The following is a 22,100-nucleotide window of genomic DNA, read 5'->3' as shown; positions in this document are numbered from 1 at the left end:
AGGAGCACAACGGCAAAAGGCCAACCACAGCAAAGACCAGCCCTGCACGCAGGGAGGTCGCCCAGCGCAAAGCCGGCCGCGGCACCCTGAAGGTGCCCTGGCCTGGAGAAGCCCTTTTTGCCCAGAGGGCCCTTTGTGCTCCTCTTCAGCTCCAAGCTCGCTCTTGCTGCGCCGTTCCACACTTGAGCTCGAAGACACTGCCGCTCTTGCCTCGTGGTCCCACGGCTTCTGCCAATGGACGACGACACAGGCCTGAGAAGCTCCAGACCCTGTGCCTGAAGGGAACCGCCACCCAACAGCCCCACAGGGACATCCTCAAGCAGCCACCCACAGATGCCCTGGCTACCCAAAAGCCCCCAACCTCAGCTCCAAGCTGCTGCTCTTACCTCGCTGTTCCGCTCCTGAGCTCAAAGAAGCCAATGCTGAAGCTTGCTCTTGCCTTGCCGTTCCACTCTTGAGCCCGCAGACGCCGCTCCGGCGGCTCGATCTTGCCTCGCCGTTCCGCTCTTGAGCCCGCAGACGCCGCTCCTGCGGCTCGCTCTTGCCTCGCCGTCCCAGGGCTTCTGCAAACGTTGACGAGAAAACAATCAGGCTGGAGAGACTCCATCTCCCAAAGGGAACCTCGATCCAACAGCCCCACAGGGAGATCCTCACGCCACCACCCACACAGCCCCGCAGCTGCCCAAAAGCCTCCAACCTGAGCTGCACTCACCATGGCGACGTCCGGCGCAGTCCCACGCCGCGCTGGGAGCCGGGCCCTCTGGGCAAATGAAGCTGGGCATGCAAAGCAGCGGCCAAGAGGCTGCAGCCCTGCTTACAGGGGGCTCAAGCCGCTGCCTGGACTGCAAAGTGCCCGGGACTCCAGAGCACTGGCCCCGACTTACAGGGCGGCTCTGGCCCGCAGGGCCTATGGAGGCTCCTTTTCTCCAGTTCCGGGGCGCTCCCCGCTAACGGGGCGGGCGCCCCAGGCAGGCTGCCAGCTGAAGGGAGCACAAAGGCTCCCAGACCCGCAGCCTGCTTACAGGCCGGTCCACACCCAGGGAGCCACGGAGCTCGGCCTTCCCCCAAGGCAACAGGAACCAGACTCTAGGGTCAGGCAGTGGAGCCCACGGCCTAAAGCCGCGTGGCCCCAGGGCCCGCCAGCCCAGCCCCGAGGACGGGGAGGGCACACGCCCGGCCCCATGACTCCTGGCCCCACGCCTCTGAAAGGCCGGGGCCAGGGATACCCGCCTGATTACAGGGGGTCCCTCCAACCGCCCGCCGAGGCCAGGGGACGCACAAAACCCCACTTACGGGGCCGCCCCCTGCTGCCCGGCACCCCCCAACAAGCGCTACGGAGCACGGGCTGCGGCCTGCGCCCCACTTAGGGACAGGCCGCAGCCCGGCCGCAGCGCGGCACGGCAACGCAGCCGTCTGCAGGAGCCCCGGGAGCCTCCTCAACAAGGCCGCCAGGAACGCGCCGCCAGCCCATAGCAATGGCAAAGGCGGGACCGTGCTCTGCGGCACAGCGCTTCTTCAGCCTGCCCCCTGGCAAGGGCCCGGGAGCGCTGGTTCCTGTCACCTGGCTAAAGGAGCCTCCCCAGCCCTGCTTACAGGGACCTGGGAGGGGCTGCTCCTGGGGACAAAGGGCGCTGCAAAAGGTCCTGACACGTGCCCCGAGTACAGGGCCCGCACGCTGGCAGCTCACCAGCACCACCGGCAGCGTGGGCGCCCGCCCAGGCCCTGGCTACAGGTGGGTCACGCTGCCCACGCTGCCGCTAAGGGGCTTGGCGCCGTCCTCAGAAAGCAGGGGCAAGGCCGGATGCTTTCTCCACCCGTGCATTTTGGGCACCCGCCTGTGGCTGCACAGAGCTCCTCTTTCCCTCCTGGGAAGTCTAAGCTACACTGCTCTATTTCTAAAGGTGGGGCTAAAGCACAAGCACGCTTCCTCACTCACACCAACTTACGGGAACACAGGGAAGGGGAACACAGGGGAGGGGAAGACAGTCCCAGAAGAGGGAGCAAGTTCTGTGCAGCCAACCTGCTCTAGGGAGCCATTCCTAATGCAGAGCGGGACGAGAAAGCATCAGACCTGCCCCGTGCAGGTCTCAGAGGAGGCCACAGGGCCTGAGGCGCTTCAGGGCTGGAAAAGGAAAACAGGCTGTGACACGCCCCGAGTACAGGGGGTCACGCTGGGCCGGGGGCAGCGGCAGGCAGAAAGCTGCCGGGGCTGAGGAAAAGCCCTGCCCTACCCTGCTTACAGGGGAGCTGGGCTGGGGGCCGGGCGAGCTCCGTTTCCCCCCCTCAGGTGCGGAGACAGGGGCTCTCACCCTCCTTACAGGGTTGCCCCTCTCTCCGGGCAGCCAAAGGAGCACAACGGCAAAAGGCCAACCACAGCAAAGACCAGCCCTGCACGCAGGGAGGTCGCCCAGCGCAAAGCCGGCCGTGGCACCCTGAAGGTGCCCTGGCCTGGAGAAGCCCTTTTTGCCCAGAGGGCCCTTTGTGCTCCTCTTCAGCTCCAAGCTCGCTCTTGCTGCGCCGTTCCACACTTGAGCTCGAAGACACTGCCGCTCTTGCCTCGTGGTCCCACGGCTTCTGCCAATGGACGACGACACAGGCCTGAGAAGCTCCAGACCCTGTGCCTGAAGGGAACCGCCACCCAACAGCCCCACAGGGACATCCTCAAGCAGCCACCCACAGATGCCCTAGCTACCCAAAAGCCCCCAACCTCAGCTCCAAGCTGCTGCTCTTACCTCGCTGTTCCGCTCCTGAGCTCAAAGAAGCCAATGCTGAAGCTTGCTCTTGCCTCGCCGTTCCACTCTTGAGCCCGCAGACGCCGCTCCGGCGGCTCGATCTTGCCTCGCCGTTCCGCTCTTGAGCCCGCAGACGCCGCTCCTGCGGCTCGCTCTTGCCTCGCCGTCCCAGGGCTTCTGCAAACGTTGACGAGAAAACAATCAGGCTGGAGAGACTCCATCTCCCAAAGGGAACCTCGATCCAACAGCCCCACAGGGAGATCCTCACGCCACCACCCACACAGCCCCGCAGCTGCCCAAAAGCCTCCAACCTGAGCTGCACTCACCATGGCAACGTCCGGCGCAGTCCCACGCCGCGCTGGGAGCCGGGCCCTCTGGGCAAATGAAGCTGGGCATGCAAAGCAGCGGCCAAGAGGCTGCAGCCCTGCTTACAGGGGGCTCAAGCCGCTGCCTGGACTGCAAAGTGCCCGGGACTCCAGAGCACTGGCCCCGACTTACAGGGCGGCTCTGGCCCGCAGGGCCTATGGAGGCTCCTTTTCTCCAGTTCCGGGGCGCTCCCCGCTAACGGGGCGGGCGCCCCAGGCAGGCTGCCAGCTGAAGGGAGCACAAAGGCTCCCAGACCCGCAGCCTGCTTACAGGCCGGTCCACACCCAGGGAGCCACGGAGCTCGGCCTTCCCCCAAGGCAACAGGAACCAGACTCTAGGATCAGGCAGTGGAGCCCACGGCCTAAAGCCGCGTGGCCCCAGGGCCCGCGAGCCCAGCCCCGAGGACGGGGAGGGCACACGCCCGGCCCCATGACTCCTGGCCCCACGCCTCTGAAAGGCCGGGGCCAGGGATACCCGCCTGATTACAGGGGGTCCCTCCAACCGCCCGCCGAGGCCAGGGGACGCACAAAACCCCACTTACGGGGCCGCCCCCTGCTGCCCGGCACCCCCCAACAAGCGCTACGGAGCACGGGCTGCGGCCTGCGCCCCACTTAGGGACAGGCCGCAGCCCGGCCGCAGCGCGGCACGGCAACGCAGCCGTCTGCAGGAGCCCCGGGAGCCTCCTCAACAAGGCCGCCAGGAACGCGCCGCCAGCCCATAGCAATGGCAAAGGCGGGACCGTGCCCTGCGGCACAGCGCTTCTTCAGCCTGCCCCCTGGCAAGGGCCCGGGAGCGCTGGTTCCTGTCACCCGGCTAAAGGAGCCTCCCCAGCCCTGCTTACAGGGACCTGGGAGGGGCTGCTCCTGGGGACAAAGGGCGCTGCAAAAGGTCCTGACACGTGCCCCGAGTACAGGGCCCGCACGCTGGCAGCTCACCAGCACCACCGGCAGCGTGGGCGCCCGCCCAGGCCCTGGCTACAGGTGGGTCACGCTGCCCACGCTGCCGCTAAGGGGCTTGGCGCCGTCCTCAGAAAGCAGGGGCAAGGCCGGATGCTTTCTCCACCCGTGCATTTTGGGCACCCGCCTGTGGCTGCACAGAGCTCCTCTTTCCCTCCTGGGAAGTCTAAGCTACACTGCTCTATTTCTAAAGGCGGGGCTAAAGCACAAGCACGCTTCCTCACTCACACCAACTTAGGGGAACACAGGGAAGGGGAACACAGGGGAGGGGAAGACAGTCCCAGAAGAGGGAGCAAGTTCTGTGCAGCCAACCTGCTCTAGGGAGCCATTCCTAATGCAGAGCGGGACGAGAAAGCATCAGACCTGCCCCGTGCAGGTCTCAGAGGAGGCCACAGGGCCTGAGGCGCTTCAGGGCTGGAAAAGGAAAACAGGCTGTGACACGCCCCGAGTACAGGGGGTCACGCTGGGCCGGGGGCAGCGGCAGGCAGAAAGCTGCCGGGGCTGAGGAAAAGCCCTGCCCTACCCTGCTTACAGGGGAGCTGGGCTGGGGGCCGGGCGAGCTCCGTTTCCCCCCCTCAGGTGCGGAGACAGGGGCTCTCACCCTCCTTACAGGGTTGCCCCTCTCTCCGGGCAGCCAAAGGAGCACAACGGCAAAAGGCCAACCACAGCAAAGACCAGCCCTGCACGCAGGGAGGTCGCCCAGCGCAAAGCCGGCCGCGGCACCCTGAAGGTGCCCTGGCCTGGAGAAGCCCTTTTTGCCCAGAGGGCCCTTTGTGCTCCTCTTCAGCTCCAAGCTCGCTCTTGCCGCGCCGTTCCACACTTGAGCTCGAAGACACTGCCGCTCTTGCCTCGTGGTCCCACGGCTTCTGCCAATGGACGACGACACACTCAGGCCTGAGAAGCTCCAGACCCTGTGCCTGAAGGGAACCGCCACCCAACAGCCCCACAGGGACATCCTCAAGCAGCCACCCACAGATGCCCTGGCTACCCAAAAGCCCCCAACCTCAGCTCCAAGCTGCTGCTCTTACCTCGCTGTTCCGCTCCTGAGCTCAAAGAAGCCAATGCTGAAGCTTGCTCTTGCCTTGCCGTTCCACTCTTGAGCCCGCAGACGCCGCTCCGGCGGCTCGATCTTGCCTCGCCGTTCCGCTCTTGAGCCCGCAGACGCCGCTCCTGCGGCTCGATCTTGCCTCGCCGTTCCGCTCTTGAGCCCGCAGACGCCGCTCCTGCGGCTCGATCTTGCCTCGCCGTCCCAGGGCTTCTGCAAACGTTGACGAGAAAACAATCAGGCTGGAGAGACTCCATCTCCCAAAGGGAACCTCGATCCAACAGCCCCACAGGGAGATCCTCACGCCACCACCCACACAGCCCCGCAGCTGCCCAAAAGCCTCCAACCTGAGCTGCACTCACCATGGCGACGTCCGGCGCAGTCCCACGCCGCGCTGGGAGCCGGGCCCTCTGGGCAAATGAAGCTGGGCATGCAAAGCAGCGGCCAAGAGGCTGCAGCCCTGCTTACAGGGGGCTCAAGCCGCTGCCTGGACTGCAAAGTGCCCGGGACTCCAGAGCACTGGCCCCGACTTACAGGGCGGCTCTGGCCCGCAGGGCCTATGGAGGCTCCTTTTCTCCAGTTCCGGGGCGCTCCCCGCTAACGGGGCGGGCGCCCCAGGCAGGCTGCCAGCTGAAGGGAGCACAAAGGCTCCCAGACCCGCAGCCTGCTTACAGGCCGGTCCACACCCAGGGAGCCACGGAGCTCGGCCTTCCCCCAAGGCAACAGGAACCAGACTCTAGGATCAGGCAGTGGAGCCCACGGCCTAAAGCCGCGTGGCCCCAGGGCCTGCGAGCCCAGCCCCGAGGACGGGGAGGGCACACGCCCGGCCCCATGACTCCTGGCCCCACGCCTCTGAAAGGCCGGGGCCAGGGATACCCGCCTGATTACAGGGGGTCCCTCCAACCGCCCGCCGAGGCCAGGGGACGCACAAAACCCCACTTACGGGGCCGCCCCCTGCTGCCCGGCACCCCCCAACAAGCGCTACGGAGCACGGGCTGCGGCCTGCGCCCCCCTTAGGGACAGGCCGCAGCCCGGCCGCAGCGCGGCACGGCAACGCAGCCGTCTGCAGGAGCCCCGGGAGCCTCCTCAACAAGGCCGCCAGGAACGCGCCGCCAGCCCATAGCAATGGCAAAGGCGGGACCGTGCCCTGCGGCACAGCGCTTCTTCAGCCTGCCCCCTGGCAAGGGCCCGGGAGCGCTGGTTCCTGTCACCTGGCTAAAGGAGCCTCCCCAGCCCTGCTTACAGGGACCTGGGAGGGGCTGCTCCTGGGGACAAAGGGCGCTGCAAAAGGTCCTGACACGTGCCCCGAGTACAGGGCCCGCACGCTGGCAGCTCACCAGCACCACCGGCAGCGTGGGCGCCCGCCCAGGCCCTGGCTACAGGTGGGTCACGCTGCCCACGCTGCCGCTAAGGGGCTTGGCGCCGTCCTCAGAAAGCAGGGGCAAGGCCGGATGCTTTCTCCACCCGTGCATTTTGGGCACCCGCCTGTGGCTGCACAGAGCTCCTCTTTCCCTCCTGGGAAGTCTAAGCTACACTGCTCTATTTCTAAAGGTGGGGCTAAAGCACAAGCACGCTTCCTCACTCACACCAACTTAGGGGAACACAGGGAAGGGGAACACAGGGGAGGGGAAGACAGTCCCAGAAGAGGGAGCAAGTTCTGTGCAGCCAACCTGCTCTAGGGAGCCATTCCTAATGCAGAGCGGGACGAGAAAGCATCAGACCTGCCCCGTGCAGGTCTCAGAGGAGGCCACAGGGCCTGAGGCGCTTCAGGGCTGGAAAAGGAAAACAGGCTGTGACACGCCCCGAGTACAGGGGGTCACGCTGGGCCGGGGGCAGCGGCAGGCAGAAAGCTGCCGGGGCTGAGGAAAAGCCCTGCCCTACCCTGCTTACAGGGGAGCTGGGCTGGGGGCCGGGCGAGCTCCGTTTCCCCCCCTCAGGTGCGGAGACAGGGGCTCTCACCCTCCTTACAGGGTTGCCCCTCTCTCCGGGCAGCCAAAGGAGCACAACGGCAAAAGGCCAACCACAGCAAAGACCAGCCCTGCACGCAGGGAGGTCGCCCAGTGCAAAGCCGGCCGCGGCACCCTGAAGGTGCCCTGGCCTGGAGAAGCCCTTTTTGCCCAGAGGGCCCTTTGTGCTCCTCTTCAGCTCCAAGCTCGCTCTTGCCGCGCCGTTCCACACTTGAGCTCGAAGACACTGCCGCTCTTGCCTCGTGGTCCCACGGCTTCTGCCAATGGACGACGACACAGGCCTGAGAAGCTCCAGACCCTGTGCCTGAAGGGAACCGCCACCCAACAGCCCCACAGGGACATCCTCAAGCAGCCACCCACAGATGCCCTGGCTACCCAAAAGCCCCCAACCTCAGCTCCAAGCTGCTGCTCTTACCTCGCTGTTCCGCTCCTGAGCTCAAAGAAGCCAATGCTGAAGCTTGCTCTTGCCTCGCCATTCCACTCTTGAGCCCGCAGACGCCGCTCCGGCGGCTCGATCTTGCCTCGCCGTTCCGCTCTTGAGCCCGCAGACGCCGCTCCGGCGGCTCGATCTTGCCTCGCCGTTCCGCTCTTGAGCCCGCAGACGCCGCTCCTGCGGCTCGCTCTTGCCTCGCCGTCCCAGGGCTTCTGCAAACGTTGACGAGAAAACAATCAGGCTGGAGAGACTCCATCTCCCAAAGGGAACCTCGATCCAACAGCCCCACAGGGAGATCCTCACGCCACCACCCACACAGCCCCGCAGCTGCCCAAAAGCCTCCAACCTGAGCTGCACTCACCATGGCGACGTCCGGCGCAGTCCCACGCCGCGCTGGGAGCCGGGCCCTCTGGGCAAATGAAGCTGGGCATGCAAAGCAGCGGCCAAGAGGCTGCAGCCCTGCTTACAGGGGGCTCAAGCCGCTGCCTGGACTGCAAAGTGCCCGGGACTCCAGAGCACTGGCCCCGACTTACAGGGCGGCTCTGGCCCGCTGGGCCTATGGAGGCTCCTTTTCTCCAGTTCCGGGGCGCTCCCCGCTAACGGGGCGGGCGCCCCAGGCAGGCTGCCAGCTGAAGGGAGCACAAAGGCTCCCAGACCCGCAGCCTGCTTACAGGCCGGTCCACACCCAGGGAGCCACGGAGCTCGGCCTTCCCCCAAGGCAACAGGAACCAGACTCTAGGATCAGGCAGTGGAGCCCACGGCCTAAAGCCGCGTGGCCCCAGGGCCCGCGAGCCCAGCCCCGAGGACGGGGAGGGCACACGCCCGGCCCCATGACTCCTGGCCCCACGCCTCTGAAAGGCCGGGGCCAGGGATACCCGCCTGATTACAGGGGGTCCCTCCAACCGCCCGCCGAGGCCAGGGGACGCACAAAACCCCACTTACGGGGCCGCCCCCTGCTGCCCGGCACCCCCCAACAAGCGCTACGGAGCACGGGCTGCGGCCTGCGCCCCACTTAGGGACAGGCCGCAGCCCGGCCGCAGCGCGGCACGGCAACGCAGCCGTCTGCAGGAGCCCCGGGAGCCTCCTCAACAAGGCCGCCAGGAACGCGCCGCCAGCCCATAGCAATGGCAAAGGCGGGACCGTGCCCTGCGGCACAGCGCTTCTTCAGCCTGCCCCCTGGCAAGGGCCCGGGAGCGCTGGTTCCTGTCACCTGGCTAAAGGAGCCTCCCCAGCCCTGCTTACAGGGACCTGGGAGGGGCTGCTCCTGGGGACAAAGGGCGCTGCAAAAGGTCCTGACACGTGCCCTGAGTACAGGGCCCGCACGCTGGCAGCTCACCAGCACCACCGGCAGCGTGGGCGCCCGCCCAGGCCCTGGCTACAGGTGGGTCACGCTGCCCACGCTGCCGCTAAGGGGCTTGGCGCCGTCCTCAGAAAGCAGGGGCAAGGCCGGATGCTTTCTCCACCCGTGCATTTTGGGCACCCGCCTGTGGCTGCACAGAGCTCCTCTTTCCCTCCTGGGAAGTCTAAGCTACACTGCTCTATTTCTAAAGGTGGGGCTAAAGCACAAGCACGCTTCCTCACTCACACCAACTTAGGGGAACACAGGGAAGGGGAACACAGGGGAGGGGAAGACAGTCCCAGAAGAGGGAGCAAGTTCTGTGCAGCCAACCTGCTCTAGGGAGCCATTCCTAATGCAGAGCGGGACGAGAAAGCATCAGACCTGCCCCGTGCAGGTCTCAGAGGAGGCCACAGGGCCTGAGGCGCTTCAGGGCTGGAAAAGGAAAACAGGCTGTGACACGCCCCGAGTACAGGGGGTCACGCTGGGCCGGGGGCAGCGGCAGGCAGAAAGCTGCCGGGGCTGAGGAAAAGCCCTGCCCTACCCTGCTTACAGGGGAGCTGGGCTGGGGGCCGGGCGAGCTCCGTTTCCCCCCCTCAGGTGCGGAGACAGGGGCTCTCACCCTCCTTACAGGGTTGCCCCTCTCTCCGGGCAGCCAAAGGAGCACAACGGCAAAAGGCCAACCACAGCAAAGACCAGCCCTGCACGCAGGGAGGTCGCCCAGCGCAAAGCCGGCCGCGGCACCCTGAAGGTGCCCTGGCCTGGAGAAGCCCTTTTTGCCCAGAGGGCCCTTTGTGCTCCTCTTCAGCTCCAAGCTCGCTCTTGCCGCGCCGTTCCACACTTGAGCTCGAAGACACTGCCGCTCTTGCCTCGTGGTCCCACGGCTTCTGCCAATGGACGACGACACACTCAGGCCTGAGAAGCTCCAGACCCTGTGCCTGAAGGGAACCGCCACCCAACAGCCCCACAGGGACATCCTCAAGCAGCCACCCACAGATGCCCTGGCTACCCAAAAGCCCCCAACCTCAGCTCCAAGCTGCTGCTCTTACCTCGCTGTTCCGCTCCTGAGCTCAAAGAAGCCAATGCTGAAGCTTGCTCTTGCCTCGCCGTTCCACTCTTGAGCCCGCAGACGCCGCTCCGGCGGCTCGATCTTGCCTCGCCGTTCCGCTCTTGAGCCCGCAGACGCCGCTCCGGCGGCTCGATCTTGCCTCGCCGTTCCGCTCTTGAGCCCGCAGACGCCGCTCCGGCGGCTCGATCTTGCCTCGCCGTTCCGCTCTTGAGCCCGCAGACGCCGCTCCTGCGGCTCGATCTTGCCTCGCCGTCCCAGGGCTTCTGCAAACGTTGACGAGAAAACAATCAGGCTGGAGAGACTCCATCTCCCAAAGGGAACCTCGATCCAACAGCCCCACAGGGAGATCCTCACGCCACCACCCACACAGCCCCGCAGCTGCCCAAAAGCCTCCAACCTGAGCTGCACTCACCATGGCGACGTCCGGCGCAGTCCCACGCCGCGCTGGGAGCCGGGCCCTCTGGGCAAATGAAGCTGGGCATGCAAAGCAGCGGCCAAGAGGCTGCAGCCCTGCTTACAGGGGGCTCAAGCCGCTGCCTGGACTGCAAAGTGCCCGGGACTCCAGAGCACTGGCCCCGACTTACAGGGCGGCTCTGGCCCGCAGGGCCTATGGAGGCTCCTTTTCTCCAGTTCCGGGGCGCTCCCCGCTAACGGGGCGGGCGCCCCAGGCAGGCTGCCAGCTGAAGGGAGCACAAAGGCTCCCAGACCCGCAGCCTGCTTACAGGCCGGTCCACACCCAGGGAGCCACGGAGCTCGGCCTTCCCCCAAGGCAACAGGAACCAGACTCTAGGGTCAGGCAGTGGAGCCCACGGCCTAAAGCCGCGTGGCCCCAGGGCCCGCGAGCCCAGCCCCGAGGACGGGGAGGGCACACGCCCGGCCCCATGACTCCTGGCCCCACGCCTCTGAAAGGCCGGGGCCAGGGATACCCGCCTGATTACAGGGGGTCCCTCCAACCGCCCGCCGAGGCCAGGGGACGCACAAAACCCCACTTACGGGGCCGCCCCCTGCTGCCCGGCACCCCCCAACAAGCGCTACGGAGCACGGGCTGCGGCCTGCGCCCCACTTAGGGACAGGCCGCAGCCCGGCCGCAGCGCGGCACGGCAACGCAGCCGTCTGCAGGAGCCCCGGGAGCCTCCTCAACAAGGCCGCCAGGAACGCGCCGCCAGCCCATAGCAATGGCAAAGGCGGGACCGTGCCCTGCGGCACAGCGCTTCTTCAGCCTGCCCCCTGGCAAGGGCCCGGGAGCGCTGGTTCCTGTCACCTGGCTAAAGGAGCCTCCCCAGCCCTGCTTACAGGGACCTGGGAGGGGCTGCTCCTGGGGACAAAGGGCGCTGCAAAAGGTCCTGACACGTGCCCCGAGTACAGGGCCCGCACGCTGGCAGCTCACCAGCACCACCGGCAGCGTGGGCGCCCGCCCAGGCCCTGGCTACAGGTGGGTCACGCTGCCCACGCTGCCGCTAAGGGGCTTGGCGCCGTCCTCAGAAAGCAGGGGCAAGGCCGGATGCTTTCTCCACCCGTGCATTTTGGGCACCCGCCTGTGGCTGCACAGAGCTCCTCTTTCCCTCCTGGGAAGTCTAAGCTACACTGCTCTATTTCTAAAGGCGGGGCTAAAGCACAAGCACGCTTCCTCACTCACACCAACTTAGGGGAACACAGGGAAGGGGAACACAGGGGAGGGGAAGACAGTCCCAGAAGAGGGAGCAAGTTCTGTGCAGCCAACCTGCTCTAGGGAGCCATTCCTAATGCAGAGCGGGACGAGAAAGCATCAGACCTGCCCCGTGCAGGTCTCAGAGGAGGCCACAGGGCCTGAGGCGCTTCAGGGCTGGAAAAGGAAAACAGGCTGTGACACGCCCCGAGTACAGGGGGTCACGCTGGGCCGGGGGCAGCGGCAGGCAGAAAGCTGCCGGGGCTGAGGAAAAGCCCTGCCCTACCCTGCTTACAGGGGAGCTGGGCTGGGGGCCGGGCGAGCTCCGTTTCCCCCCCTCAGGTGCGGAGACAGGGGCTCTCACCCTCCTTACAGGGTTGCCCCTCTCTCCGGGCAGCCAAAGGAGCACAACGGCAAAAGGCCAACCACAGCAAAGACCAGCCCTGCACGCAGGGAGGTCGCCCAGCGCAAAGCCGGCCGCGGCACCCTGAAGGTGCCCTGGCCTGGAGAAGCCCTTTTTGCCCAGAGGGCCCTTTGTGCTCCTCTTCAGCTCCAAGCTCGCTCTTGCCGCGCCGTTCCACACTTGAGCTCGAAGACACTGCCGCTCTTGCCTCGTGGTCCCACGGCTTCTGCCAATGGACGACGACACACTCAGGCCTGAGAAGCTCCAGACCCTGTGCCTGAAGGGAACCGCCACCCAACAGCCCCACAGGGACATCCTCAAGCAGCCACCCACAGATGCCCTGGCTACCCAAAAGCCCCCAACCTCAGCTCCAAGCTGCTGCTCTTACCTCGCTGTTCCGCTCCTGAGCTCAAAGAAGCCAATGCTGAAGCTTGCTCTTGCCTCGCCGTTCCACTCTTGAGCCCGCAGACGCCGCTCCGGCGGCTCGATCTTGCCTCGCCGTTCCGCTCTTGAGCCCGCAGACGCCGCTCCTGCGGCTCGCTCTTGCCTCGCCGTCCCAGGGCTTCTGCAAACGTTGACGAGAAAACAATCAGGCTGGAGAGACTCCATCTCCCAAAGGGAACCTCGATCCAACAGCCCCACAGGGAGATCCTCACGCCACCACCCACACAGCCCCGCAGCTGCCCAAAAGCCTCCAACCTGAGCTGCACTCACCATGGCGACGTCCGGTGCAGTCCCACGCCGCGCTGGGAGCCGGGCCCTCTGGGCAAATGAAGCTGGGCATGCAAAGCAGCGGCCAAGAGGCTGCAGCCCTGCTTACAGGGGGCTCAAGCCGCTGCCTGGACTGCAAAGTGCCCGGGACTCCAGAGCACTGGCCCCGACTTACAGGGCGGCTCTGGCCCGCTGGGCCTATGGAGGCTCCTTTTCTCCAGTTCCGGGGCGCTCCCGGCTAACGGGGCGGGCGCCCCAGGCAGGCTGCCAGCTGAAGGGAGCACAAAGGCTCCCAGACCCGCAGCCTGCTTACAGGCCGGTCCACACCCAGGGAGCCACGGAGCTCGGCCTTCCCCCAAGGCAACAGGAACCAGACTCTAGGGTCAGGCAGTGGAGCCCACGGCCTAAAGCCGCGTGGCCCCAGGGCCCGCGAGCCCAGCCCCGAGGACGGGGAGGGCACACGCCCGGCCCCATGACTCCTGGCCCCACGCCTCTGAAAGGCCGGGGCCAGGGATACCCGCCTGATTACAGGGGGTCCCTCCAACCGCCCGCCGAGGCCAGGGGACGCACAAAACCCCACTTACGGGGCCGCCCCCTGCTGCCCGGCACCCCCCAACAAGCGCTACGGAGCACGGGCTGCGGCCTGCGCCCCACTTAGGGACAGGCCGCAGCCCGGCCGCAGCGCGGCACGGCAACGCAGCCGTCTGCAGGAGCCCCGGGAGCCTCCTCAACAAGGCCGCCAGGAACGCGCCGCCAGCCCATAGCAATGGCAAAGGCGGGACCGTGCCCTGCGGCACAGCGCTTCTTCAGCCTGCCCCCTGGCAAGGGCCCGGGAGCGCTGGTTCCTGTCACCCGGCTAAAGGAGCCTCCCCAGCCCTGCTTACAGGGACCTGGGAGGGGCTGCTCCTGGGGACAAAGGGCGCTGCAAAAGGTCCTGACACGTGCCCCGAGTACAGGGCCCGCACGCTGGCAGCTCACCAGCACCACCGGCAGCGTGGGCGCCCGCCCAGGCCCTGGCTACAGGTGGGTCACGCTGCCCACGCTGCCGCTAAGGGGCTTGGCGCCGTCCTCAGAAAGCAGGGGCAAGGCCGGATGCTTTCTCCACCCGTGCATTTTGGGCACCCGCCTGTGGCTGCACAGAGCTCCTCTTTCCCTCCTGGGAAGTCTAAGCTACACTGCTCTATTTCTAAAGGCGGGGCTAAAGCACAAGCACGCTTCCTCACTCACACCAACTTAGGGGAACACAGGGAAGGGGAACACAGGGGAGGGGAAGACAGTCCCAGAAGAGGGAGCAAGTTCTGTGCAGCCAACCTGCTCTAGGGAGCCATTCCTAATGCAGAGCGGGACGAGAAAGCATCAGACCTGCCCCGTGCAGGTCTCAGAGGAGGCCACAGGGCCTGAGGCGCTTCAGGGCTGGAAAAGGAAAACAGGCTGTGACACGCCCCGAGTACAGGGGGTCACGCTGGGCCGGGGGCAGCGGCAGGCAGAAAGCTGCCGGGGCTGAGGAAAAGCCCTGCCCTACCCTGCTTACAGGGGAGCTGGGCTGGGGGCCGGGCGAGCTCCGTTTCCCCCCCTCAGGTGCGGAGACAGGGGCTCTCACCCTCCTTACAGGGTTGCCCCTCTCTCCGGGCAGCCAAAGGAGCACAACGGCAAAAGGCCAACCACAGCAAAGACCAGCCCTGCACGCAGGGAGGTCGCCCAGCGCAAAGCCGGCCGCGGCACCCTGAAGGTGCCCTGGCCTGGAGAAGCCCTTTTTGCCCAGAGGGCCCTTTGTGCTCCTCTTCAGCTCCAAGCTCGCTCTTGCCGCGCCGTTCCACACTTGAGCTCGAAGACACTGCCGCTCTTGCCTCGTGGTCCCACGGCTTCTGCCAATGGACGACGACACACTCAGGCCTGAGAAGCTCCAGACCCTGTGCCTGAAGGGAACCGCCACCCAACAGCCCCACAGGGACATCCTCAAGCAGCCACCCACAGATGCCCTGGCTACCCAAAAGCCCCCAACCTCAGCTCCAAGCTGCTGCTCTTACCTCGCTGTTCCGCTCCTGAGCTCAAAGAAGCCAATGCTGAAGCTTGCTCTTGCCTCGCCGTTCCACTCTTGAGCCCGCAGACGCCGCTCCGGCGGCTCGATCTTGCCTCGCCGTTCCGCTCTTGAGCCCGCAGACGCCGCTCCGGCGGCTCGATCTTGCCTCGCCGTTCCGCTCTTGAGCCCGCAGACGCCGCTCCTGCGGCTCGATCTTGCCTCGCCGTTCCGCTCTTGAGCCCGCAGACGCCGCTCCTGCGGCTCGATCTTGCCTCGCCGTCCCAGGGCTTCTGCAAACGTTGACGAGAAAACAATCAGGCTGGAGAGACTCCATCTCCCAAAGGGAACCTCGATCCAACAGCCCCACAGGGAGATCCTCACGCCACCACCCACACAGCCCCGCAGCTGCCCAAAAGCCTCCAACCTGAGCTGCACTCACCATGGCGACGTCCGGCGCAGTCCCACGCCGCGCTGGGAGCCGGGCCCTCTGGGCAAATGAAGCTGGGCATGCAAAGCAGCGGCCAAGAGGCTGCAGCCCTGCTTACAGGGGGCTCAAGCCGCTGCCTGGACTGCAAAGTGCCCGGGACTCCAGAGCACTGGCCCCGACTTACAGGGCGGCTCTGGCCCGCAGGGCCTATGGAGGCTCCTTTTCTCCAGTTCCGGGGCGCTCCCCGCTAACGGGGCGGGCGCCCCAGGCAGGCTGCCAGCTGAAGGGAGCACAAAGGCTCCCAGACCCGCAGCCTGCTTACAGGCCGGTCCACACCCAGGGAGCCACGGAGCTCGGCCTTCCCCCAAGGCAACAGGAACCAGACTCTAGGGTCAGGCAGTGGAGCCCACGGCCTAAAGCCGCGTGGCCCCAGGGCCCGCGAGCCCAGCCCCGAGGACGGGGAGGGCACACGCCCGGCCCCATGACTCCTGGCCCCACGCCTCTGAAAGGCCGGGGCCAGGGATACCCGCCTGATTACAGGGGGTCCCTCCAACCGCCCGCCGAGGCCAGGGGACGCACAAAACCCCACTTACGGGGCCGCCCCCTGCTGCCCGGCACCCCCCAACAAGCGCTACGGAGCACGGGCTGCGGCCTGCGCCCCACTTAGGGACAGGCCGCAGCCCGGCCGCAGCGCGGCACGGCAACGCAGCCGTCTGCAGGAGCCCCGGGAGCCTCCTCAACAAGGCCGCCAGGAACGCGCCGCCAGCCCATAGCAATGGCAAAGGCGGGACCGTGCCCTGCGGCACAGCGCTTCTTCAGCCTGCCCCCTGGCAAGGGCCCGGGAGCGCTGGTTCCTGTCACCTGGCTAAAGGAGCCTCCCCAGCCCTGCTTACAGGGACCTGGGAGGGGCTGCTCCTGGGGACAAAGGGCGCTGCAAAAGGTCCTGACACGTGCCCCGAGTACAGGGCCCGCACGCTGGCAGCTCACCAGCACCACCGGCAGCGTGGGCGCCCGCCCAGGCCCTGGCTACAGGTGGGTCACGCTGCCCACGCTGCCGCTAAGGGGCTTGGCGCCGTCCTCAGAAAGCAGGGGCAAGGCCGGATGCTTTCTCCACCCGTGCATTTTGGGCACCCGCCTGTGGCTGCACAGAGCTCCTCTTTCCCTCCTGGGAAGTCTAAGCTACACTGCTCTATTTCTAAAGGCGGGGCTAAAGCACAAGCACGCTTCCTCACTCACACCAACTTAGGGGAACACAGGGAAGGGGAACACAGGGGAGGGGAAGACAGTCCCAGAAGAGGGAGCAAGTTCTGTGCAGCCAACCTGCTCTAGGGAGCCATTCCTAATGCAGAGCGGGACGAGAAAGCATCAGACCTGCCCCGTGCAGGTCTCAGAGGAGGCCACAGGGCCTGAGGCGCTTCAGGGCTGGAAAAGGAAAACAGGCTGTGACACGCCCCGAGTACAGGGGGTCACGCTGGGCCGGGGGCAGCGGCAGGCAGAAAGCTGCCGGGGCTGAGGAAAAGCCCTGCCCTACCCTGCTTACAGGGGAGCTGGGCTGGGGGCCGGGCGAGCTCCGTTTCCCCCCCTCAGGTGCGGAGACAGGGGCTCTCACCCTCCTTACAGGGTTGCCCCTCTCTCCGGGCAGCCAAAGGAGCACAACGGCAAAAGGCCAACCACAGCAAAGACCAGCCCTGCACGCAGGGAGGTCGCCCAGCGCAAAGCCGGCCGCGGCACCCTGAAGGTGCCCTGGCCTGGAGAAGCCCTTTTTGCCCAGAGGGCCCTTTGTGCTCCTCTTCAGCTCCAAGCTCGCTCTTGCCGCGCCGTTCCACACTTGAGCTCGAAGACACTGCCGCTCTTGCCTCGTGGTCCCACGGCTTCTGCCAATGGACGACGACACACTCAGGCCTGAGAAGCTCCAGACCCTGTGCCTGAAGGGAACCGCCACCCAACAGCCCCACAGGGACATCCTCAAGCAGCCACCCACAGATGCCCTGGCTACCCAAAAGCCCCCAACCTCAGCTCCAAGCTGCTGCTCTTACCTCGCTGTTCCGCTCCTGAGCTCAAAGAAGCCAATGCTGAAGCTTGCTCTTGCCTCGCCGTTCCACTCTTGAGCCCGCAGACGCCGCTCCGGCGGCTCGATCTTGCCTCGCCGTTCCGCTCTTGAGCCCGCAGACGCCGCTCCTGCGGCTCGCTCTTGCCTCGCCGTCCCAGGGCTTCTGCAAACGTTGACGAGAAAACAATCAGGCTGGAGAGACTCCATCTCCCAAAGGGAACCTCGATCCAACAGCCCCACAGGGAGATCCTCACGCCACCACCCACACAGCCCCGCAGCTGCCCAAAAGCCTCCAACCTGAGCTGCACTCACCATGGCGACGTCCGGTGCAGTCCCACGCCGCGCTGGGAGCCGGGCCCTCTGGGCAAATGAAGCTGGGCATGCAAAGCAGCGGCCAAGAGGCTGCAGCCCTGCTTACAGGGGGCTCAAGCCGCTGCCTGGACTGCAAAGTGCCCGGGACTCCAGAGCACTGGCCCCGACTTACAGGGCGGCTCTGGCCCGCTGGGCCTATGGAGGCTCCTTTTCTCCAGTTCCGGGGCGCTCCCGGCTAACGGGGCGGGCGCCCCAGGCAGGCTGCCAGCTGAAGGGAGCACAAAGGCTCCCAGACCCGCAGCCTGCTTACAGGCCGGTCCACACCCAGGGAGCCACGGAGCTCGGCCTTCCCCCAAGGCAACAGGAACCAGACTCTAGGGTCAGGCAGTGGAGCCCACGGCCTAAAGCCGCGTGGCCCCAGGGCCCGCGAGCCCAGCCCCGAGGACGGGGAGGGCACACGCCCGGCCCCATGACTCCTGGCCCCACGCCTCTGAAAGGCCGGGGCCAGGGATACCCGCCTGATTACAGGGGGTCCCTCCAACCGCCCGCCGAGGCCAGGGGACGCACAAAACCCCACTTACGGGGCCGCCCCCTGCTGCCCGGCACCCCCCAACAAGCGCTACGGAGCACGGGCTGCGGCCTGCGCCCCACTTAGGGACAGGCCGCAGCCCGGCCGCAGCGCGGCACGGCAACGCAGCCGTCTGCAGGAGCCCCGGGAGCCTCCTCAACAAGGCCGCCAGGAACGCGCCGCCAGCCCATAGCAATGGCAAAGGCGGGACCGTGCTCTGCGGCACAGCGCTTCTTCAGCCTGCCCCCTGGCAAGGGCCCGGGAGCGCTGGTTCCTGTCACCCGGCTAAAGGAGCCTCCCCAGCCCTGCTTACAGGGACCTGGGAGGGGCTGCTCCTGGGGACAAAGGGCGCTGCAAAAGGTCCTGACACGTGCCCCGAGTACAGGGCCCGCACGCTGGCAGCTCACCAGCACCACCGGCAGCGTGGGCGCCCGCCCAGGCCCTGGCTACAGGTGGGTCACGCTGCCCACGCTGCCGCTAAGGGGCTTGGCGCCGTCCTCAGAAAGCAGGGGCAAGGCCGGATGCTTTCTCCACCCGTGCATTTTGGGCACCCGCCTGTGGCTGCACAGAGCTCCTCTTTCCCTCCTGGGAAGTCTAAGCTACACTGCTCTATTTCTAAAGGCGGGGCTAAAGCACAAGCACGCTTCCTCACTCACACCAACTTAGGGGAACACAGGGAAGGGGAACACAGGGGAGGGGAAGACAGTCCCAGAAGAGGGAGCAAGTTCTGTGCAGCCAACCTGCTCTAGGGAGCCATTCCTAATGCAGAGCGGGACGAGAAAGCATCAGACCTGCCCCGTGCAGGTCTCAGAGGAGGCCACAGGGCCTGAGGCGCTTCAGGGCTGGAAAAGGAAAACAGGCTGTGACACGCCCCGAGTACAGGGGGTCACGCTGGGCCGGGGGCAGCGGCAGGCAGAAAGCTGCCGGGGCTGAGGAAAAGCCCTGCCCTACCCTGCTTACAGGGGAGCTGGGCTGGGGGCCGGGCGAGCTCCGTTTCCCCCCCTCAGGTGCGGAGACAGGGGCTCTCACCCTCCTTACAGGGTTGCCCCTCTCTCCGGGCAGCCAAAGGAGCACAACGGCAAAAGGCCAACCACAGCAAAGACCAGCCCTGCACGCAGGGAGGTCGCCCAGCGCAAAGCCGGCCGCGGCACCCTGAAGGTGCCCTGGCCTGGAGAAGCCCTTTTTGCCCAGAGGGCCCTTTGTGCTCCTCTTCAGCTCCAAGCTCGCTCTTGCCGCGCCGTTCCACACTTGAGCTCGAAGACACTGCCGCTCTTGCCTCGTGGTCCCACGGCTTCTGCCAATGGACGACGACACACTCAGGCCTGAGAAGCTCCAGACCCTGTGCCTGAAGGGAACCGCCACCCAACAGCCCCACAGGGACATCCTCAAGCAGCCACCCACAGATGCCCTGGCTACCCAAAAGCCCCCAACCTCAGCTCCAAGCTGCTGCTCTTACCTCGCTGTTCCGCTCCTGAGCTCAAAGAAGCCAATGCTGAAGCTTGCTCTTGCCTCGCCGTTCCACTCTTGAGCCCGCAGACGCCGCTCCTGCGGCTCGATCTTGCCTCGCCGTTCCGCTCTTGAGCCCGCAGACGCTGCTCCGGCGGCTCGATCTTGCCTCGCCGTCCCAGGGCTTCTGCAAACGTTGACGAGAAAACAATCAGGCTGGAGAGACTCCATCTCCCAAAGGGAACCTCGATCCAACAGCCCCACAGGGAGATCCTCACGCCACCACCCACACAGCCCCGCAGCTGCCCAAAAGCCTCCAACCTGAGCTGCACTCACCATGGCGACGTCCGGCGCAGTCCCACGCCGCGCTGGGAGCCGGGCCCTCTGGGCAAATGAAGCTGGGCATGCAAAGCAGCGGCCAAGAGGCTGCAGCCCTGCTTACAGGGGGCTCAAGCCGCTGCCTGGACTGCAAAGTGCCCGGGACTCCAGAGCACTGGCCCCGACTTACAGGGCGGCTCTGGCCCGCTGGGCCTATGGAGGCTCCTTTTCTCCAGTTCCGGGGCGCTCCCCGCTAACGGGGCGGGCGCCCCAGGCAGGCTGCCAGCTGAAGGGAGCACAAAGGCTCCCAGACCCGCAGCCTGCTTACAGGCCGGTCCACACCCAGGGAGCCACGGAGCTCGGCCTTCCCCCAAGGCAACAGTAACCAGACTCTAGGGTCAGGCAGTGGAGCCCACGGCCTAAAGCCGCGTGGCCCCAGGGCCCGCGAGCCCAGCCCCGAGGACGGGGAGGGCACACGCCCGGCCCCATGACTCCTGGCCCCACGCCTCTGAAAGGCCGGGGCCAGGGATACCCGCCTGATTACAGGGGGTCCCTCCAACCGCCCGCCGAGGCCAGGGGACGCACAAAACCCCACTTATGGGGCCGCCCCCTGCTGCCCGGCACCCCCCAACAAGCGCTACGGAGCACGGGCTGCGGCCTGCGCCTCACTTAGGGACAGGCCGCAGCCCGGCCGCAGCGCGGCACGGCAACGCAGCCGTCTGCAGGAGCCCCGGGAGCCTCCTCAACAAGGCCGCCAGGAACGCGCCGCCAGCCCATAGCAATGGCAAAGGCGGGACCGTGCTCTGCGGCACAGCGCTTCTTCAGCCTGCCCCCTGGCAAGGGCCCGGGAGCGCTGGTTCCTGTCACCTGGCTAAAGGAGCCTCCCCAGCCCTGCTTACAGGGACCTGGGAGGGGCTGCTCCTGGGGACAAAGGGCGCTGCAAAAGGTCCTGACACGTGCCCCGAGTACAGGGCCCGCACGCTGGCAGCTCACCAGCACCACCGGCAGCGTGGGCGCCCGCCCAGGCCCTGGCTACAGGTGGGTCACGCTGCCCACGCTGCCGCTAAGGGGCTTGGCGCCGTCCTCAGAAAGCAGGGGCAAGGCCGGATGCTTTCTCCACCCGTGCATTTTGGGCACCCGCCTGTGGCTGCACAGAGCTCCTCTTTCCCTCCTGGGAAGTCTAAGCTACACTGCTCTATTTCTAAAGGTGGGGCTAAAGCACAAGCACGCTTCCTCACTCACACCAACTTAGGGGAACACAGGGAAGGGGAACACAGGGGAGGGGAAGACAGTCCCAGAAGAGGGAGCAAGTTCTGTGCAGCCAACCTGCTCTAGGGAGCCATTCCTAATGCAGAGCGGGACGAGAAAGCATCAGACCTGCCCCGTGCAGGTCTCAGAGGAGGCCACAGGGCCTGAGGCGCTTCAGGGCTGGAAAAGGAAAACAGGCTGTGACACGCCCCGAGTACAGGGGGTCACGCTGGGCCGGGGGCAGCGGCAGGCAGAAAGCTGCCGGGGCTGGGGAAAAGCCCTGCCCTACCCTGCTTACAGGGGAGCTGGGCTGGGGGCCGGGCGAGCTCCGTTTCCCCCCCTCAGGTGCGGAGACAGGGGCTCTCACCCTCCTTACAGGGTTGCCCCTCTCTCCGGGCAGCCAAAGGAGCACAACGGCAAAAGGCCAACCACAGCAAAGACCAGCCCTGCACGCAGGGAGGTCGCCCAGCGCAAAGCCGGCCGCGGCACCCTGAAGGTGCCCTGGCCTGGAGAAGCCCTTTTTGCCCAGAGGGCCCTTTGTGCTCCTCTTCAGCTCCAAGCTCGCTCTTGCCGCGCCGTTCCACACTTGAGCTCGAAGACACTGCCGCTCTTGCCTCGTGGTCCCACGGCTTCTGCCAATGGACGACGACACACTCAGGCCTGAGAAGCTCCAGACCCTGTGCCTGAAGGGAACCGCCACCCAACAACCTCTCAGGCTGAGCATCAAGCCAGGCAACCTGAAACATTAGTAGCTTGTTTAATTACTCAGTTTTGTAGTGATCTGTGTTAACGATCCCTCAGCAATTACAGACACCCGTCAGTTCCTTCTCATAAATAAGTTCAGGAGCTTTTTTGTCTCTTTTTGGCATGGTAGTGTTAGATTAAATTTCATTCAATAGCTGTTTTTTGGTAGTTTTAATATAATCAGTGTTCTTTGAAAAGAATGCATTATACAACTGTAGTTTTTATTACATCTCTATTGTGTAGCAAATATTTGTGATTGATACTTGAAGTTGTTATCTTAATGAATTATATAAGTTTACATCAT

General features: G+C 65.7%; 1 protein-coding gene across 12 annotated transcripts; it reads right to left on the bottom strand.

Annotated features, from left to right (window-relative positions):
* Positions 1 to 2,771: 2,771 nt before the first annotated feature.
* On the bottom strand, positions 2,772 to 20,449 carry LOC135299788 (uncharacterized). Of its 12 annotated transcripts, XR_010361686.1 has the most exons (12): positions 19,823 to 20,447; positions 19,497 to 19,673; positions 17,473 to 19,334; positions 17,147 to 17,323; positions 15,123 to 16,984; positions 14,691 to 14,973; positions 12,341 to 12,517; positions 9,885 to 10,167; positions 7,482 to 7,711; positions 5,083 to 5,312; positions 3,059 to 4,920; positions 2,772 to 2,909 (listed from the first exon to the last, which is right to left on the bottom strand). XR_010361686.1 is itself a non-coding variant. In XM_064419208.1 (11 exons), exons 5-10 carry the CDS (start codon positions 15,123 to 15,125, stop codon positions 5,104 to 5,106), a joined length of 1,185 nt encoding a protein of 394 aa, XP_064275278.1. In that variant the 5' UTR covers positions 15,126 to 16,984; positions 17,147 to 17,323; positions 17,473 to 19,334; positions 19,497 to 19,673; positions 19,823 to 20,449; the 3' UTR covers positions 2,780 to 2,909; positions 5,083 to 5,103. The 12 variants fall into 12 exon arrangements, 9 of the variants coding, with proteins under 9 accessions (XP_064275278.1, XP_064275277.1, XP_064275276.1 ...); XM_064419208.1 differs by lacking the exon at positions 3,059 to 4,920 and having other exon boundaries at positions 2,780 to 2,909; positions 19,823 to 20,449; XR_010361687.1 differs by lacking the exons at positions 3,059 to 4,920; positions 5,083 to 5,312 and adding an exon at positions 5,462 to 7,323 and having other exon boundaries at positions 2,812 to 2,909; positions 19,823 to 20,446.
* Between the last annotated feature and the right edge of the window lie 1,651 nt (positions 20,450 to 22,100).

Source organism: Passer domesticus, chromosome 4 (genome assembly GCF_036417665.1).
Source record: "Passer domesticus isolate bPasDom1 chromosome 4, bPasDom1.hap1, whole genome shotgun sequence".
Taxonomy (NCBI): Eukaryota; Metazoa; Chordata; class Aves; order Passeriformes; family Passeridae; genus Passer; species Passer domesticus.
Note: the sequence above shows the minus strand (reverse complement) of the source record. Positions and strands in the feature narration are given on the sequence as shown.

Excerpts from the sequence above, each read along its gene's own strand:
- LOC135299788 (XM_064419202.1), bottom strand. Across the intron at positions 12,518-14,690 it reads CTCAGGAGCGGAACAGCGAG|AAGCCCTGGGACGGCGAGGC; the intron begins GTAAGAGCAGCA and ends CAACGTTTGCAG. Across the intron at positions 10,168-12,340 it reads CTCAGGAGCGGAACAGCGAG|AAGCCCTGGGACGGCGAGGC; the intron begins GTAAGAGCAGCA and ends CAACGTTTGCAG.